This window comes from Spermophilus citellus (assembly GCF_964194105.1).
Source record: "Spermophilus citellus genome assembly, chromosome: 4".
In the NCBI taxonomy this organism is placed as follows: Eukaryota; Metazoa; Chordata; class Mammalia; order Rodentia; family Sciuridae; genus Spermophilus; species Spermophilus citellus.
The window spans coordinates 70,785,715-70,806,417 of NC_138185.1; the positions used below are offsets into that span (position 1 = coordinate 70,785,715).

The 20,703-nt window shown below is 39.8% G+C and overlaps 1 protein-coding gene across 1 annotated transcript in view; it reads left to right on the top strand.

Moving 5' to 3' along the window:
• ADAMTSL3 (ADAMTS like 3) overlaps positions 1-20,703 on the top strand; it is a 519,919-nt gene that overhangs the window by 491,924 nt on the left and 7,292 nt on the right. The window contains exons 30-34 of the mRNA XM_081292846.1: positions 4,876-5,058; positions 7,363-7,479; positions 12,238-12,421; positions 16,372-16,576; positions 19,664-19,755. Of these exons, the coding sequence (XP_081148972.1) occupies positions 4,876-5,058; positions 7,363-7,479; positions 12,238-12,421; positions 16,372-16,576; positions 19,664-19,755 (781 nt within the window). The remainder of the gene's footprint in view (positions 1-4,875; positions 5,059-7,362; positions 7,480-12,237; positions 12,422-16,371; positions 16,577-19,663; positions 19,756-20,703) is intronic.

Here is a 20,703-nt window from a genome sequence, read left to right on the forward strand (position 1 = left end):
AAAGAAATGAAAAGACAAAAGAAGCAAAAAAATAGGAAAGAAAAAAAAATTAAAAAAAAAATAAAAAAATTAAAATTAAAATTAGAAGAAAAAAAATTTAAAAAAATTGTAAAAAAAAATTTAAAAAAACAACAAGAAAGAAAAATGAAAATGAAAGAAAAACCCAAATCAAAAAAAAGAGAAAAGTAAAAAAAGAAAAAACAAAACAAAACAAAAACTAATAAATGCAGTCTTAGAGTTTGATTAACTTCTCTTCCAGTAGGTGGCGCTGTGCCCACCAGGCCAAGTTTCTCCTGTCAATACGCGGGAACCAATCACTGTGCAGCAGCTCCTCCCAGACTGGGCGAGTCTCCAATCCTGAGTGCCTAGGGCCTCCTCTTGTGTCTAGTCACTTCCCACTTTTCCTCTAGCCAGGCCCCTCTCACAGGTGCCGCTCACCACAATAGTGGCTACACGCCAGGTCTGTTGCTCCCGGGAGCCCTGTTTTCATGAACGACTGGGCACACTCTTCCAGTTTGCCATTCCCTCAGACCCTAAGTTTGTAGAGCTTGGGGCTGAGAATCCTCAGCGAATTTTACTTGCCCTCCGGTAGCCACGCCCCCGGTAACTGGTGCAAGAGACTTTAGCTGTCAGCAGTGGTGGGAGCGGTAGTTCCGCGCCGCGGGTCCCGTGCCACCCCTGATTCCCTCGGGCTGGCTATCGTGCTCACGGGAGAGCTGGGAGGGGCCCTTAAGGTTTCCCCGATGTGTGGAGGGGGAAGGCTAGGGAATTACACACCTGTAGCCGCAGGTTTCAATGAAGTTATCTCCTCCGCCGCAGTCTGATGACGTCCGTTCTCTGCCATGGTGGTATCTCTTGCAAATGGCAACAGTTCGTTTCCCTTTGCCGGGCGACCAATGCAACGGGTGGGTCCTTACTGTCTCTCCCAAGCCCCGTTTCAAATCTGTGGCCACTACCTATGAAGGCTCGGTAGGCATTTACCTCCGTAGGATGAGAAGGGCTGACCAGTTGTTTCAGCCGTATGGATTAGTGCTGAGTCACAGGTGTTTGTCTGCGGGAAGCAGGCGAACGGGAGCTTTAATTCAGCCGATCCGGGCTCAGTGTGTGTTCTGAGAGGCCCAGACTGTTCGCCCCAGATCCACGTCAGCTCAGCATTGCCTAGTGATCCATGTAAGTGTCTCTCAGAACAGGAATACAAGTTTTGCTATGCTTCATATCCTGTTGGCAGTCTGCATTTCGATATGGTCGGAGTGCAGACCGCCTCTCAGTTACAGCGAGCGGGTGACTTCAGGGGCTTCCTTAGGTCTTCTCCCTGGTTTCCTGCTGTCCTGACCTTCCAGCGCCAAGAGTACCGGGTTGGGTAGCCGGGCCTGGAGCCCGCCGCTTCCAGCGGAGCCCCAGGCCAAGGATTTTATAGTGTGGAATATTTCATAGGCTTTCAAGGATGAAGGAAATTTGTTTTTAAACACTGACTATTTTAAAGACACTCTAGAGGTGCAGACTTTTTGCAGCACATGTTTCACGGCCCCTCCAGATCTGATGCTTTTTTCCATAACATTTGCTTTCCAAAAACGATTTCAGCATTGTGAAAACAGAACGCTGAATATTTCAGAGCTATAAGTCTTGCGGGAAACAGCCTATCTTTGAGGTTAGATAAACAACTTTAAACTACTTCTGACATTTTATAGCTGTTTCAACAGAGTAAACATTTGTAGTTTTAAAAGATGTCTAAGAGCAGTAGTACGAAGAATCTTGTCTGAGTTTCCTTTGGCCTTGTCAATTCTTTGACAGTGGTCACACATGTAATGATGCTTCTCTGTGTTGGGTCCCAGGGTCTGCTTCTCCTTTCAGCATTGGGACTTTTGTGTCCCTTTTGCATTAAAACCTTGCCGTGTTCTGTTTTGATTTCTGAAATTCCAAGTATATGCAAAATATCACTAACTATGCAAGCTCAGTCTCCTTCCCACGCTGCCTTACATTCATGTGTGATTGCCTCAGACCCCTGTCAGTTCCAGATTTTGCACATTCCTGAGCCTTCTGGACCTGACTTCTTACAGTTCTCTGGGGTTGCCCTGGCCTGAGCCCTCTTGCCCTTGGCTCTTGCATTAAATGGTCCTAGCTCTCTTTTGCCCTTCATCGATCCGGAAACAGAACTCAGCTCCTTGACTGGTTTCCATTCATAGCAAAACATCATTAATAACAAGCCAGCATTTGGAAATTAAGCAAGTGTGAAAATTCAGAGATCATGGCAAAGGTATCCAATCACCTAGGCTTTTCCTGCTCCCAATCCTCCTTGCCTCCACCTCTGATCCCTCAGATAGCTATAGGAACCCCACATACTTTTCTCCCTGTTGTGCAGCTCTTGCCTGCAAAGGCATGCTTCCAAATCTTCCAAGATGTTCTGAAGGGAAAGGTCTCACCTTCTTTAGAAAACAGCTGTAATTATATAGCTCAAAACAACTTCCCTGACCTTTGGTTTGTTCTACTCAATTTACTTTAATAAGCCTCCTGTGTACACAACATTGCTCTGGGACTCCCGAGGTGAATCTGGCTGATTTTTGCCTGGGGTTTTGAACCAAGTCAGAGGCTCTTAGGTTGTCTTATTAGACTGCTGGAGAAGGAACCAGATTCCAGGGAGGAATCTCATTCTCTCTTATTCTCCTGAAAGCCAAGCAGCGGTAAAAGCTGATGTTCAGCATTCCGGAAAAGCTATGATCCAAGCACCTAAAACAGTGCTGACACTCAGTGACCACAAAATATTTGCTGGATGGATGAATGCTTGATTACTTAGAAATGTCAGGAGCTTGGGAATGAGTGGGTGGTCTAAGCAGACTTTATGTTGTCTCTATTGCTCAGTGATGTGAGGAAAGACATGGGGGATATAAAGCAACTAGAAAGTAATAGAGCATCAGAATAACTCAGGAACAAAATGGACCCATTAAAAATCATTTTGAGGAGTTTTGGTTTTTTGTTTTCAATTCTGTTGAGCATTAAGGTCTACTGAGATGAAAGCCAGGCTCCTGGAGTACAGTGATCACATGACAATCTTCACCAACCTAGCTCTGCATTTTGAAACTATTGAAATGGGGGTGCCTAAAGAGAACACCTGACATAGGAACCAGTCCCATATATGTAGTTACATGGGGCTAAGACATCTGGTGACCTGAGCTCCAGAGAAGATTTGGAGGTCCCTCTTAAGCCACGGGAAGCCAGCAGAGTCAGGCAACTCTGGGCTGCAGTTGCCAGAGCAGAGCAAACTTGCAGGACTTTTTGATGACATCCTTCACTTGGGGTTCTTGCTTTGATTTATCACAACACCTTAACCAGCCAGGAGTGTAAATGTAGCAGAACATTTCCTGAGGCCTGGACAGCAGGTAAACCCCAGGACAGGCAGAACCTCCGTAGGGCTGAGAGCACTTGTAGTTCAACAAACTTTTACTGAGCATGCCCAACAGGCAACTTCCAGAAAGATGGTATCCTATGCTGGTCATGACATAATGTTATAAATGTACTTGTGTCAATGTGAGCAAGTGCAAGACTCACAAGGGGTATTTAACCAACTGAGTATCTCAGGGGACTTCCCACAAAGTATAAATACAGCCACAAACAGGAGAGTCACAAACTGAGAAATCAGAGCCAAAGATAGATGTCAGGCTGGGCATGCTTGTTGACAGCAGTGACTTAACTATACTGTGAGCTCTGTGGCAGGAGGGACATGGCAGTTGGTTGGAGTTAGAGCTAAGGGGTGCAGAACAGGGAATATCAGGCTCCATGCATCTATGGGCAGCCGGGGCCAGCAGGGGTCTCTAAGCACCTTATTCCTGCTGGCCTTGTATGAGGATAGTTTGGACATAGGGAACTCAGTAAAAAGTTGTTTCATCAAGATGAGAACTATGCTCAATGCTCCAGCACTGACTATTAAAAATAGAGAAAAGGGAAAAGTCCAAGACAGCTTTCAGAAATTATTTCTTTTTTTAACTTTATGGCAAATTAGACATGGAGAATGAAAAGTAGGTGAGGGCCAAGAATGGGTGTAAGACAGGATGACTGGAGTTAATGGGGCACTGTGATGATAAAAGGGAACAAGCATGGCGTTAGAGGAGACAGATGGAATTGACTATGGATTTACAGAGTTTGAGACCCCTCAGGGAATGTTCATATCTGGGAGACTTGACCTCCAGGGAGAAGTTAATATTGGACAGGCAGACATGGGTGTTTTCAGAATTACCATTGTAGGGCTGGGGTTGTGGCTCAGTGGTAGAGCACTTGCCTAGCATGTGTGAGGCACTGGGTTTAATCTGCAGCACCACATAAAAATAAATAAATTAATAAAGATATTGTGTCCATCTATAATGAAAAACATTTTTAAAAAATATGTTTCTCTCAAGATTTTATAATGTTTCTCAAAGAGGGATGTTTCATTGCCTCTGTACAGCAAAGGACTTAAGATCTATCTGCATTTGTTTTCCAAAAGCTTCTTTGTGACAGCTCACCACTTGGAATTTCTCTTTTTGGCTCTTCCTCCATATTCCCCCAGCTTCAGCAGCTCCTTTGCAATCACTCTCCCATTGTCCCCGCCAACTTCAAAATTCCTTCCCTTCCCCTTATAGAGCAATACCTCTCACTCTGGCCCCTGTTCGTTAACATATACATAAACCTTTCAGGTGCACAGCAGACCCAACACTTTGCTTTGACAGGATTCCCATAAACTTGCCAAAGAAAAGGTATAAAAAGTAGAAATAGCCATTTTTTCCTTTTATTTATTTTAAACCCATTTGCTCGCTTATAGACAAAATACTAGATGGTATTTGTCACGTGGTTCAATGGCCCTGTTCTTAAAGAATTGCCTTTGTCATATTTGTTTTTGTTCCAAAGGTGTCCCTCAGCCTAATGTAACTTGGTTGAAGAGAGGAGGATCTCTGAGTGACAATATTTCCTTGCTTTTCAATGGATCCCTGTTGTTGCAGAATGTTTCCCTTGAAAATGAAGGAACCTATGTTTGCACAGCCACCAATGCTCTTGGAAAGGCAGTGGCAACATCTGTACTCCACTTGCTGGGTAAGTGTCAAATTCTGATTATTCCTTCAGGGCTTCCTGTAATACATACAAAACAGGGCCTGGTTTTTTGATGCTGGAGTTGAGTGAATGAGATGGTACTAAATAGTTTTAATCATTGCTGCCACTACTTACTTTAGAACAAGCACTAAATTCTAACACTTGTCATACTAATTCTTTCAGAAGGTTGTGACATTATTTTTTGGTGTATTACAATTATACATAATAGTGGGATTCATTTTGCCATATTCATATATGCATATACCATAATTTGGTCTGTCTCAAAGTTCCTAGTTCCTCCCCTTTTATATTAGGATATGAACTCTTCAGCCCAGAACCAAGAGCCCTCATTTCTTGCCTCTACATCTGTTTAACTTCTGATTCCTATTCTTGCTTGTTTGTTTTTCAGTACTGGGGATTAAACCCAGGGGTACTCTACTACTATATCCCCTGGGCCATTTTGAGACAGTGTCTCACTAAAGTGCCTAGGGTGACCTTGAACTTGTGATTCTCCTGTCTCAATCTCCCCAATAGCTGGAACTATAGGCATGTGCCAGGGAACCCAGTTCTGATCCCTGTTCTAAGCTAACACTGAGCCCTGCTCCAGTCAATATGATTTTCAGTCTTGTGATCCAACACACATGTGTGCACACACACATGCATGCATACACACACACACACACACACACACACACCCCTCTTTAGGATACCAGGCATACCGCTGTACCAATAGGAAGTATCCTTCGCTGCCATTCTCACATTGTCCCAATCTCCCTTATCCTGTAGAACAAATGAATTCCTACCTCCTTTGTGTCCTCTGATTTTGTTTGCCCTCTCCTTTCTCTGACCCCACCACTCCATTCCTCATTAAGTACTAATACACCTACTCTACAGTTTTTCCTTCCTTTATCTCTGTTTCCTCAATTAAATTATAGGTCCCTCAAAGGTAGAGACCATATTTGATATTTCTTTGGCAATCATTAGGAAATAATAAAGTCACATGCCAATCTGTTGAGTCTTAAAATACCACACAGTTGGGTCAGTGTGTGATTTGGAGAAGGCCATCACAATGTGTCCCTAGCATAGGGTATTAAAGCCTCCTCCCTTCTCTTGGGAGGAGGCTTTAAGTTGCTAGAGTTTTAGGGTCTAATAACTAACACACCCCTCTTTTCCTCTAACTTGGAATCAGTTAATCACAAAAGTCAATCAGATGGACACCAGAGATCATTTATTATTCCCTTCCATAATACCCCTACTACCAAACACAGGTTTAAGTGTTAAATATGTGTTTCAGGAATGTATGAAGTTGAATCATTGGAAGCACTAGTATAAAATTATAGAATTCATGTTTTTCTTTGTCAGTTAGAGGGGCACAGAGATGTGAAGAGATGGGAGGTACTTGTGCCAGGAGTTAGAACAGCTGTCATGCACAGAGTGCTTTGATATTCATTAATTCTTTGGGAATTAGTACCATAGTACAGGGTAGAGGACAGTAATTTTTAATCTGGTTGCAGGTTTGAGGCTCATAGAGAGATTGGACTAGAGCCCAAATATGTAGCCTCTACTTTCAGTGTTCATTCTATCCCTCATGGGTTTTAAGCTATGATCAGAAAAGCAGTAGTGTACCTCTGTGATCTTCTAAACTCTTAGAACAGGAGAGTGTTGACAGGTTGGCTGGGCCAAAGCTGTCTGGTTCTTAAATAACTTCTCCATGCTCCCTGTGATTCCTTGTATGCTCCCAGCCTGATTCCATACTCACTCCTGAATTCAGTTCTGCCCTGCATTCCTCTTCTTTTAGAAATCTCCTCAAGCTAACCAGCTTATGATTTTGGCCACTTTTCTGAGGGGGTCAGGTCACAACACTCCTCTACTATCCTGCTCTTATGCTTAAGCTTCATCACTTTACCAAAAGCCTGCACTCTTCTCCATGCACAGTCCCCTATAGAACATTGCCTGTTCTGCTCCCAAGACTCCTCTTGAGGGGAGGAGCCCTATCTGACCGATTTGCTTCCTTTTGTAATTCTCATGAAAATATTTTTTTTCCATCTTGCAAGTTAGGCTAGAAGCCCTGGAAGAACCCTGGAGATGCCAAATGTTAGCATAGTGGATATCTCTAATTAAACCTCCATAGCACTGTCCAAACCCACACTATGTACACCTCTAGGCCCAAGTGAGGCAGAGCATCCAGGAACACAGCATTCCATCAGGAAGGGCAGACGTCCTATAGTTGTCTTTAAGAACACCCCAACTGGAATGAGACTGGGATAATTTCTCAAAGGTAAAAAGTGCTACTTTTTGTTTTCTTAGAAAGAAGACGGCCAGGAAGTAAAATTGTATTTCCCAAACAACAAAACAATCATGTTCTCCAGGCGTCTAACACCAGAACTAACAGCAGTGACTCAACAGGAGAATCCCTGCCCCCAGGTCTGAGAATTGTGACTTTTTCAAGCTTTCCTGTTGGTGAGGCTTGTGTAGGAAAAGGATATAGCTAAAAGACTCTCCATGTTTTTCACTTTTTAATATGTAAAAATTATTCCTAGGCATTTGGCCAGATTTTTTTCTGGCCCCTTAATTTTGGCAGTTCAGCTAATTGTTACCATATTGAAACATTTTTTAGAAAAATCTACTTCTGAGGAAGACCTACAGAACTCATATGCCTAATGTGCATCATTATCTGTGATCATGTAGATGTTGATTTTCCAGTTGCAAAAATATAGCCAACTCAGTAAATATTAATAGATGGAAAGTTTGTTAAGATTTCTGCAATCAATTCTTCCATTCTTCTCATTTCACAAAAATTTTCCCCATACATATCAATTTTTTTTTTTTGCAAATCAGTGCATGATCATAGAACTTAATATAAGTATTGTAAGCTTGCAGATTCTTCAGAGTGCCAAGGGCATAAAATAAAATTAAGAAAATCAGAGATACTAGAATCATGTTAAACCATTAGTGATTATTTCAGCTTTTTGTAGCTCAAAAGTCAGGAAATCACAGAGAAACATGCAGAAGCTACTTTAAAGCTGATGTTTTATTCTATCAGTCATACATGAACAATAGCAGCTTGTCATTTCCATATTATATAAGATATTTTGTTAGTATGTTATAGTTACAAATAATAGTGGGGTTCATTTTGATGTTTCATACATGCGTATAATCTGCTCCATTTCGATTTCCATGTGTTAAATTTGAGTAATACCTCTGATTGGCAAACTGTACCAGGTAATATAACTCTTTAGGGAGGGATTCTGGGGCATGTAATTTCTAGGCTTTCATCTCCTGAGATGCAGGGGAGAAGGTGAAAGAGGAAAACAGTATTAAGCTACCCATCAACAACTCATCACATGTTACTTAGGATATCATTATCTAGAGGTATTGATATGACATAGTTCTCTTCTTTCAGACACAATACTATCATTATTATATGCTCGATTATTCATTTGACATTCAGTAATATTTGCTGAGTGCTTATTCTTCCCAGAACTGAGGATACAGAGATAACCTAATTTGGGGGAAGCTCCCAGTCTAACAGGGAGGAAGTCATGTAAACATATTTTGAAGCAGCATTTAAAAATGCCATAATAGAAGGATGACAAAAAACAGGGCACTAAAGGAGGATCCCTATCTCTTTCTGGAGAAGTCAATTAAGTCTTCGTGTTGTTTGTTCTGGGACAAGAGAGGGAATTTTAGAGAAACAAGGATGTGCAAAGGCACAGAGAAGATGCACATGTTGTGGAATGTAAAGATCAAAAGAAGAACTCCCATAGGGCTGGGGTTGTGGCTCAGCGGTAGAGCGCTTGCCTACCACAGGCGGGACCTGGGTTCGATCCTCAGCACCACATAAAAATAAAGGCATTGTGTTGTGTCCATCTACACCTAAAAAAAATAAATAAATATTAAAAAAAGAATAGCTCCCTCAAATCAATTCAAAATGGAAAAAGCTAAATATTCATGAGGCTGAAGCTACTGGTGAAGGACAAACCTTTGCAATAGTCAAATTTGGTTTATTGGGACTACTACATCAATCTACCACCTCCTACCCTCCCCCACACACATGCATGCACAGATGTATGCACACACACATGTACATGTTAAGGAATATGCCAGCCCTTCAATGGATCCTTACCTTAACACTTCCAAGAGACTAATTTTATGAGTTTAACATAAAATGACTAATATCTAACAAGTTATGACCTAGTGTTGAATAGGACAGGGTTTATGGGCTTGCCATTCCAGTAGGAGAGATGGACAAGAAACAAGTGAACAGATACATAAATGTTAGATATTTCTCTGTGATAAATGTTTCAAAGGGAAAAACATTAAATGATGAGATGCACAGTGCTTGCAGGTAGTCACTTTAGTAAAGGCAGTATGTCAGGCCTTCTGAGTAGGTGGTATGTGAGCCCAGACCCAATGATGAGATGGACCAATCCACACAGAAAGGTGAAGAAGGAGTATTTCTGGAACAGGGCAGAGTGAGTGCTCAGACTGTAAAATGGGAGTAAGCCTAACATGCTACTGTTGTGTCAAGGAACAGAAATAAGATCCATGTTACTAGGACACTGTCAGAAAAGAGAAGGATGTGACATGAAGTTGGAGGTTCACTGAGAACCACATCAATCATGAATTTGAGGGTCAAGGCAAAGACTCAAGAGCTATTCCAAAAATGTGGGAGGCTAATGAAGAATCTTATATGGAAATGTATGATGTGATCTACTTTTCAAAGGTGTTTGGGTCAAAAATCATTAACCATAAAACAAAAAATTCTCAAAATTGGACTTCATCAAAATTTTAAATATCTTATCAAAGACACCATTAAGCATATGAATAGAAGCCAGGTACAATGGTACATGTTTGTATTGTGAACTAAAAGAATATGAATAGATAAACCAAAATCTAGAAGAAATATTTTTGGCAGAACACATTTCTGATGAAGAACTTCTATCTAGAATATATAAAGAACTCCTACAAGTTAACAGTGAACACCCTCACTCACTCTTAAAACAGTGGGCAAAAGACTTGAACAGATATATCATAAAAGAAGGGATACTGATGGCATCAGGGGAGTGAATATTAAAATCACAATGAGATAAAATTTCACACCCACTAGAGTAGTTAAAAACAGACTGACAATACCAAATTTTGGTAAGAATATAAAAGCAACTGAAACTCTCATTTACTTAGTGTGTAAAATGACAAGACCACTTTGGAAAACTTGTGTAGTTTGTAATAAAGTTAAGCATACACCTACCCCGGACCCAGAAATTCCACTCCCAAGTGTTTACCCAAGAAAAATGATAACATACTCACAAAAGACTTATACAATAATGTTCAGCCTTATTCACAATAGCCCTACACAGGACAATGAATTTTTTAAAAAACTAACAGAATTATTCAGTAGTAAAAGAGAATGAACTGCTGATATGCACAATGATAGAGTGAATTTCAGAAATACTAAGTGAAAGAAGCCAAATACAAAAGAGTAAATATTGCATGAAGTCTAGGAATATGTAAATCCAGTGTATACTGATTAAAAAATGAGCCTGGGAGGGAGGGAGTTGATTAGAAAGAAACAAAAGGGAGCTTTAGGGGGTGATAAAAATATTATATACCTTTCTTTAGATCACAGTTATATAAGTTTACAAAGTTTTGAAAATTTACAAAACTGTACATTTGAGACCTAAGCATTTCATTGTACATGAATTACACTTCAGTAAAAAACACACAATTTTAAAGAAACACAATGTGTCCTGCCTTGAACTGTTAAGGTTTCTTTGTGAAACGTGGGATAATAGAAAAAAATCCAGAGTCAGACGCATGTGGGTTCCAGTGACAGACCTTGGGCAGGTTCCTTAGCATCATTCAAGTTCCACTTCTGCAAATAAAAATATCTACTTCACAGGATGACCAGAAAGATTGATTATAAAGTACCTACCCCAGTACCTGTCACCTGGGAGTTTCTCAACAAATAGCTGTTTTCAAAAAAATCTTTTTAAGTAAACTGTGATCCTGAGGGTCCAACTCAAAATATATTTTATGGTTCTGCTCTGTGAATGATGCCATATGCAATTTAAGAGAAAAATTCAAAACTCAGGACGAAAAACTGGAAAACAATAAGTTAAAGAAATCACTCTGGTGTGTCAGAGAGCCTGTGGACACAGCTGGTAGCTATCAATTATTTGTGATTATTACAGGAAAATCTGGCACTTTCTGTGATCATACACAAATCTGTCATCGTCATGTCCTACCTCATCTTTTACTAAGTGTCAGCAGGGAAGAGAAAGGCCGCTTGGAATGGGGTCTAAAAGAAAAAAGCTGTGATTGCTCGAGGTGCTTAGCTTCTACTTTTTAAAGAAAACACCCATTTTTTACCTTTCCAGATGTCTCCATGACAAATTATTTATGCAGTTTCAGGACTAATATGAAGTTTTGATTAAAAATTAATGGAAAAAGAAGATTGGAATTCAAATGCATCTTTAACTTTACTCTTTAATCCTCAGTCCCTGTTCCTTGTGCTAAATCGTCCTTTATTTCTCTGCCTGAACCAATTTTGGAAAATTGAATGCATTAGAGCGCCCCCTGGAGTTGCCCTTCTCTGGTTCTGTTGACTGGGCTTGAAGAATGTGGAGGAGGCAGCCCACAGCTCAGGGTAGCTCTTCCCTCTCCCTGGGGTTTTCTGGAAGATCTACCAGGCCTACAATAGCCCTTCTCACAGCCTGTGGTCCAATGACCCCATCTGGGCCACCATTCCCATTAGTGGTTGCAGTAAGTTAGTTGAGGGAAAATAAGATTTAAAGGACCCCCTAACCTGGTTTTCTCTGTGTGTCCTGCTTGAAAAACCAGACTGGCAGCTAATGAGAGATCAGCTCATGATGGTCTTTGGCTATTCCCTCTCCAGCCCATATTCATTTCTTATTTGGGGCTGTCATGACATTTTTTGGGGGGTGGGGGGGTACCAGGGATTGAACTGAGGGATGCTCAACCACTGAGCCCCATCCCCAGCCCTATTTTGTATTTTATTTAAAGACAATGACTCACTGAGTTGCTTAGCACCTTGCTCTTGCTGAAGCTGGCTTTGCAAACTGTGATCCTCCTGTCTAAGCTTCCCAAGCAGCTGGGATTACATGTGTGTGCCACCATGCCCAGCTGGGACTGTCATGACATTTTATTTCCTTTCTGCAGAGCCTTTCTGGGAGCCTGGTAACTGGACACATTGCTCTGCCTCCTGTGGTCACTTGGGATCCCGTATTCAGAGACCCCAGTGTGTGTTGGCTAGTGGACAGAAAGTGAGTGAAGCCCTTTGTAATCACCTCCAGAAACCACTGACAGGGTTTCAGCCCTGTAATATCCAGGACTGCCCTGCAAGGTATGTGAAGAACTCTCTTATCTCATACGTACCCACACTTTTCTTGTTTTAAAACACTCAGCAATTTGGACATAATGGCTCAATAGCTAAGATTTATTTAGCACTTACTCTGTACCATTCTGCTAAATGCTTGACATGGATTGTCTCACAGTAGCCTGTGAGATACATTTCAGTTTCCTGTTTGACAGATGGGAAAACTCCCTAGGCCCTACAATTTTAAGGACCAGAATTTAAACTAAAATGGTCTGATGGTCTGATGGTCTAATTCAGAGCACCCCCGCCCCACAGTATTAGGGATATAACCAAGGGGGCACTTTAGCCCTGAGCTACATTAAAAAAATTTGAGACAGGGTCTTTCTGAGCTGCCCAGACTGCCCTCAAACTTGTAGTCCTCCTGCCTCAGCCTTGCACGGCCCTGGGATGACAAGTGTGCACCGCCATGCCCCACCTCAGAACCTTTACTCTTAATCACTACACAAATCTGCTTCCTGCACTCCCAGTGCTTGCTACATCTTTGGGCTGCAGTGAGGCTGATTTCATGGCCTTACCTTGCAGATAAGGCAGTGGACCAGTCACCTGAGGACTAGTTAAAAACACAGTTCCCTAGGCTTGACCACAAAAATCTTTCTAAGTGATAAATGATACACGTCAGTAATTAGAAAAACTCCCAAATCAAACTTCTCATCTACACTAAACGTGATCCATCTCAGGCTTCCAGATCTCAGTGGCTACCTCCTACACGCCCCCACCTCTCTCACCTCCACCTGTTTTTATCAATTTCCATGGTTACCACTAGAGTCCAAGCCATCCTTGATTTTTGTCTCCCTCCCTAGGGTACTTTCTTCACTCTATAGGAATATTTTTTAGCTCAGTGTGATGTCACATACCTGTGAATCCCAGCAACTTGGGAGGCTGAGTCAGGAGGATCCCAATTTCAAGGCCACCCTCAGCAACTAAGCAAGACCATAAACAACTTAGTGAGACCTTGTCTCTAAATCAGAAATAAAAAGGGTTAGGGATGTAGCTCAATGGTAGAGTGTCCCTGGGTTTTATCCCCAAGACCACATCAACAACCAAAAAATCTTTTAAAATAAATTCATCATGATGGTACTCATTGTTCTTGGGAAAAAGACCAAAATTCCTAGCATTGGGTTCATGTCTATCTTATATGACTTTTTTATCTGCAGTATCTAAAATAGCACCTAGCACACAGTAGGTGGGTTAGTGAATATTTGCTGGCTGACTGAATAAGTGAATGAAGAATTGAATTTCCTTCATGTATGGGTTTTGGTTACTATTTTTTCTTATTGCTTATCTCTCCCACTCTGGTTATCTGAGCTCCCTCCATGCTATTATTTTTTGACCCTTGGTTGTACTGTTTTCTTTCCTGACTCAGAACCTTTATACATACTGTTCCCTTTCTCTTCACTTAATATTTCCATACACTTTCAGGGAAACCTTCCTGACATTAGCTCTCCAAAGTAAGTCAGAATGTTTTTTATATTTCTTTATCATTTTTCATAGCTCTTACCACAATGTCTTGCTCTCCACTAGACTGTAAATTTTATAAGTAAACTCAGGGCTGTTTTTCTCAATAATTTATTTTTAACACTTAGCACAATGTCTGTCACATAATATGCAAAATGAATTGATGAATGATGAAATATTTATTTATTTTAAATTTTTAAAAAAATTTTTAAATTTTAAAAATAAATTTAATGCCATTTTCCAATTATCTGCTATGGTCTATGACATAGCAGATAATTGGCAAATGGCATTAAAATCAACAGTAAAAATATAAGTTAGCAAATAAAGAGCTATTTATTGAATACAAGTTCATGGCTGACACAGTTATCAACCTCATTTTTTTTTCTTTTTTCTCTTCCTTTCTTTCTTTCTTCTTTTTTTTTTTTTTTTTTGATGGTACTGGGGATTGAACCAGAGTGCTCTACCACTGAGCTCCACCTGCGGCCCTTCTTATGTTTCATTTTGAGAAAGGACCTTGCTAAGTTGCCCAGGCTGGCCTGGAACTTGCAATTCTCCTGCCTTAGCCTCTCAGTGGCTGGGGTTACGGGCATGTGCCATTGGATCCAACACTAACCCTATTATTTAAGGAGAAAATAGAAAGCTTAATGTTATTTACCTCAGTGCCCTTGTGCAAATGCCCACACCATATCCAAATACCTGTGACTTGGAGAGGTATGGGATGCAGTCACACTATAAAACCAAAAAGTTACCTTGGGGCATGCTCTTATAAGGGCTGTCTGTATTGCAGGCACCCTAACTTCCATGGTTTCCAGGACCCACTGTAATTCTTAAAAGGAAGATCTATGCTAAGAGTCACCCTTCAAAAAGTCCTGAGTTCAAGCTACAATAATTAAGGGGAGTCTTATCAGAGAAAGGCACTTTATGTCAATTTTTGATTTTTACAAAATGGAGAGAATACACATTGAGAAACTTATGAGCAGCTTTGTTTATTAAACAAGCTGGTTGGGGTTGTAGTCAGTGGCAGAATACTCGCCTAACACATGTGAGTCATTGGGATCTATCCTCAGCACTGCATAAAAATAAATAAATAAAATAAATGTATTGTGTCCATATACAACTAAAAATTTAAAAATAAATAAATAAATAAATGTGCCTGAGACTTTGCACATTCCTAGAATAAATAAAGTACTATGCTTTGTACCTATTGAAGACCACAGAGGTCCCTTAATCCCCCAGAATCTGTTATGTCAAGGATTCTTAATATTTATTTTGTTCTTTTGAGATATACATGACATTAGAGTATATTTTGACATATTATACATACATGCAGTAAAAATTATTCTAATTTGGATCCCACTGTGGTTGAACATGATGCGGAGTTTTCTGATTCATTCTACTGTCTTTAAGGATTCTTAATCTTAACCTTCCTGTGCCATGACCCCCTCTGTTAGTCTGGACAAGCCTATGAATACCTTCTCAGAACAATGTTTTTAAATATATAAAATAGAATACAACTGGTTACAGAGGACGCTAATTATACTGATATACATTTATTGAGATTTTTTTAAATGTGTGATATGGTAATGGATTTGCTTCTCTGTTGACACACTAAGTAATAAAAGCTAGCTTTACTTTAATCTTGAAGTGGTGATAAATATAAATGATGTTTTGAGATACCTATCACAGTTGTAATGGGATATGGAAATACCTGTGGCTTCTATTAACAAAATCACTGGCATTACTGATACTACTGTAGCTGTGGCCTATGTTTTTATCATTGAAGGAAATACTAAACATTAGTTAGATGTAATAACCAAGCACATGGTCCTCTGGATAACCATGGACATCTGCTTTGCAATATACAAGCAGGTTAGACATCTTGTATGACAAATCACTCAACAGCTCAAAGGAGTCCGTGTCCACATTTCGTCTCCTGTAATCATTAAAGCATGATCCTTAGGGTCAGATATATCTGTAATCCAGTCCCAGCTCTGTTGTTGGTTTAGTTATGTGATCCTAGCCAACTGACTTAAAAGAATGGGAAGCACATGAAAATCAAATAGGATAACATGTAAATATCTAATAGAGCAAACAGCACATAGGTACTTTAGAAATATTTTCCTCCCCTTGGTTTCAATAAATTAAAATCTACCTTTTTGAAATTTCCACTGATTTTACCCTAACTTCACTGACCAGGACAACATAAGGGATAGCTCTCTCTAAACTTGAAGATGTCTCTGCCCCCACAGTCATGTTGGTCTTCTCTAACATGGTAACTCTGCTGCCCCTCTGTGTAAAAGAAAATCTGAGAGGGTTGGGAGTTACCTATACTGCTGCCCCTTCCCATAGGCACATGTGACAGCCCTGAAACAGTTTGTTAGGATTGACTTTTATTTTGGCAAGACAACCTGTAAGGTCTGGCATCCCAGTCCTTACTAAGATCCTGTAGTTTTTGTTCCTAGGTGGTTCACAAGTGTATGGTCAGAGTGCTCTTCATCTTGTGGTGAAGGATTCCACAGTCGGCAAGTGACATGTAAAAGGACAAAAGCCAACGGAACTGTGCAGACAGTGTCTCCGAGGGCATGTGCCCCTAAAGACCGGCCCCTGGAAAGAAAACCGTGTCATGGGCATCCATGTGTTCAAAGGATCATTGAACCAGCGAGCCAGGTAGTCTAGTGTGTGGACAGTACTCTCTATAATCACCTCCTTATTTCTAATAATTTGGGGACGGGGTTGGAATCTGATGTCTAAAATGAATGTATTTCTCTGCTCTCAGCGTCTGCATCTGTAAATCAGTGTCTCTGTCTTCCAGTACAAAAGTGAACCTTAAAGCAGTGGTGCAATAACAAAACCTCCTAAATAGATCAGTTCAGGGCAGTAGAAATAAGAGCAGCCTTCTAGGAAGGAAGGAGATGAACACAAGTGCTATCTGCACGAAATCTCAGAACTCAGATTCCAAGTGCTACTGTTAATAAAATAATAATAAAATGCTCAGGGAAATTTGTTTTTAATGTACATGAACTCATGAAGAACACATTACTAAGACATAAAGGAAAAGTTGAACCAGTAAAAGGCGTATTATATTCCTGAAAGGAAAATGTCAGTACTGTAGAGACGTCCATTTCCTTAAATGAAATTGTGCATGTAATAAAATTCTAATTAAAATAACAGAACCTTTTTATGGAGTAATTCTGGCATTCATGTTAGAGAATAAATAAGGACAAGAAATTTTTATAAAAACAAATTACTGCAGGTGTGGAGAGCCTTTTCTCATGCTGTGTCCCAGCAAGATGCAAATCTGTTGTGAGTAGAATTGGCCATTATTGGGGCAGGAAGAGACACAGGGCACATAGTGTAACCACAGCACAGCAGACCCATGTGAGGTGACTTAAAAGTTCAAAGACAGTTTATCATAGAGGAAGGAATGGTTTTAGAACTACAAGATTTTTTGAGGAAATTAAAGAAAATCTAAATAAATAGAAAAAGATATCCTATAGTCATACATCAGAAGACTTAATATTGCTAACAATACAACACTTCCCAAATTTATCTACAAAGTCAACAGAATCCTATCAGAAATTGGCAAGGTGATTCACAAGGAGAGAGAGGAGAGGGCTTTGGAATAGTTGGAGGATTCAAAAATCCTAATTTCAAAACTTATTACCAAACTGCAGTATTCAAGACAGTGTAGTACTAGATTATATGTATAAAAATTGTGTGTGTGTATGGTATATGATATGATCAATATAAACATATATATTTCAATTAAGTAAAGACTAAACCAATGTATTTGTGTCAATTGATTTTCTACAAGATTAATAAGACTATTCAATGGGGGAAAGAATACTTTTGAACAAATGGTGCAAGACACCTAGATATCCATGTTCAAAAGAATGAAGTTGGTCCTCCAACTTTACACCACATACAAAAAATTAACTTAAATTGATCAAAGAACTGAATTTAAGAGTTAAACCACAAAATTCTTGGAAGAAGTCATAGGATACATCTTCACAACTTAAATGAGGAAATTATTTTTTAGATATAACACCAAAAAGCATAAGCAACCATAATGGAAGTAGATAAATTAACTACATCAAAAATAAAACTTTGTTGCAAAGGACACCATCATGAAAGTAAGCAAACAACCCACAGAATAGCAGAAGATATTTAAATAGCATATATCTGAAAAGGCACTTGTATCTAAAATCTATATTACAAACCACAACTCGATAAAAACATAAATAACCCTACTAAAATGTGAACAAAGGACCAGAACACATTTCTTAATTAAAGATACAAATGACCAATGAGTATGTAAAAGGATACTTGCCACTGATAACTAGGGAAATGCAAACCAAAACCACAATGAGAAAGGGGTTCATGCCCAATAGGATTTCATTAGTAAGAAATATAGTGAGAATGTAGTAGGGAAACTAGAACCTTCAGATGCTGCTTGTGGGAATGTACAGGCACTTTGGAAAGTAGTCTAGCGGTTCCTCAAAAGGTTAAACATATAACTCCCCTATAACCCAGCACTTTCCACCCCTGGATATAAGAGAAATGAAAATGTATTTTCACACACCCCTGGATATAAGAGAAATGAAAATGTATTTTCACACAAAGATGTGTACATGAATGTTCGTAGCAGAATTATTATAATAACAAGACAGTAGAAACAACCCAAATAATAACCCATAATTAAGAAAAAGAGGAAGCAGCGGATGAGTAGATAAATCATGGTGTGTTTGTACGATGGAATATTACTTGGCCATTAAAAAAATAAAGTACTAATACATGCTACAATGTGGACAAACCTTGAAAACAAAAGTGAAGGAAGACAGACATAAGGACCACCTAATGTACAGTTCCATTTATCTTAAAAGTCCAGAATAGGTGAATCTATAGAAACATAGAGACAAAAGGTAGATTCATGGTTTCCTAGGCCTCGGGGAAGAAGTGGTGGGAGGATCTGGGGGTGACTGCTAAAAGATTGTTAGGTTTCTTTGAGGAATGATGATAGTGCTCTAACATCAACTACGGTAAGGCCACTTTAAAAAACATTAAATTGTGCAAATTAAATGGTGAATTGTGTGACATGTGAATTATAGCTCAATAAAGCTCTTAACTAAAAATAATAAAAAAAAGAATGGTATGAGAGAAATTGGTTAGCCAATATAAGAAAAGTAAGTAGAATCAGAGACTAAACTCAGAATATGTAACAAAATAAATTTTGAGTTGACCAAGGACCTAAATGTAAAATTAATGAAATACAAATAGGACAATTAGGATAGGTAAGACCATTTCAAGCATAAAACAAAGTATAAGAAAAATTAATAGGCATTATGATTATGTAAAAGTTTAAGAACTACACATCCATTTTAATATGTTTTCCTATACTGAAATCAGCTTAGCACAAGTCTTCATTTTGCTCAGAGTGGGAAAAACCCAAACTTGGCAATCTTTCACACTTTAAGTGTAGTAATTTCCGGACTTAAGTCAGATCAATTTAAGTTTCCCCTGTCCTTTTCCCTTCTCCCCAGAGGTTGTCTAAGTTTCAGGGGGGAAAGGAAGGGAGGGCGAAGCTCAGTTGTCTTCCTGGCTCTGAGAGAGGGGTCTGTTCTGCAGAGCTGTGCTCTGATCCTCCCTAACTCACCTCGTAACTGGGCTGTGGCTGTCCCACCTCAGTACATCATCTTGGAACACACAGCCCACGTGAGCTCACAGGGTTCACACCATGTTGTGCTTTTGTTCCAGTGTCCTGGACGTTGCATGGGTCGTGCCGTGAGGATGCTGCAGCATCACACAGCTTGCAAACACCACAACAACTCTGACTGTGATGACAGGAGGTACTGGCCCCACCCCAGGGCAGCACACAGTTTTCTCTGCCTCACTCAGTGACTAAAACTACCTGAAAATGGAATTGCTTCTAGTTTCTACCACCACTCATAGTTAACAGTTCCTGTTAAGTTATGATTTTTTCCATTCCTTAATAGAATATATTATACTAAAATATTTGTTAATATATACTATTTGTAATTACAAGTTATTTGAATGTTGAACACAGAGTATTGCCTTAAAGGGAAGAAAGGGTAGCATTGAGAATAGACAGATATTTTTCTCTTTATATACAAAGTTGGTCAAGCCTAATAATGTTTAATTTAGGTTTACAGATTAAATCTTCCTGATGTTTTCAATGAACCACTTTGTTCCTCTGTTTAGAAACTGTTTTGATTAGGATGTTGGCCCGATGGTTCAGCAAAAAATAAAATAAATTTTATCTTGTGGAAGAGCTTAAACAAGAGAGGAGTTTGTTTTGCTCTTGAATAAAAGTCTGAGCTAGTAGTGCTGTAGCAGTAGAAGAGCTTTGTTCACGAGGTCATCTGGAGATCCAGGCCCCTTGCAACTGGCAGCTCTACCATCCCAGAGTGTAGTATCCTAGCTAGCAACCTAGAAGCACACTAATCAGGGGCTTGGCATCCTATCATTCTCTTCCTGTGTGACCTTGGACTATTTAACTTCCTTTATCTACCAGGTGGGGAACTTGTGGTTGGAAAGTTTTAATTAGTTACCCTGTTGTCAGCACCCAGGCAGCCTGGGTCCTAGAAGATAATCATATCTAACTCTTTCTCCCTTCTTCACATTTTGAGACTTGCTGGAGAAAATGGGCTGACCTTGACAACTGGCTTGGTTACATTTTGAGTTTTCAGTCAGGTTTGGCAATGTAAAGTCAGCTGTATTTCCCATTCCTCACAACACAGTTTCAAGCCAGAACTCCTCAAATGGAAAATGTTTGG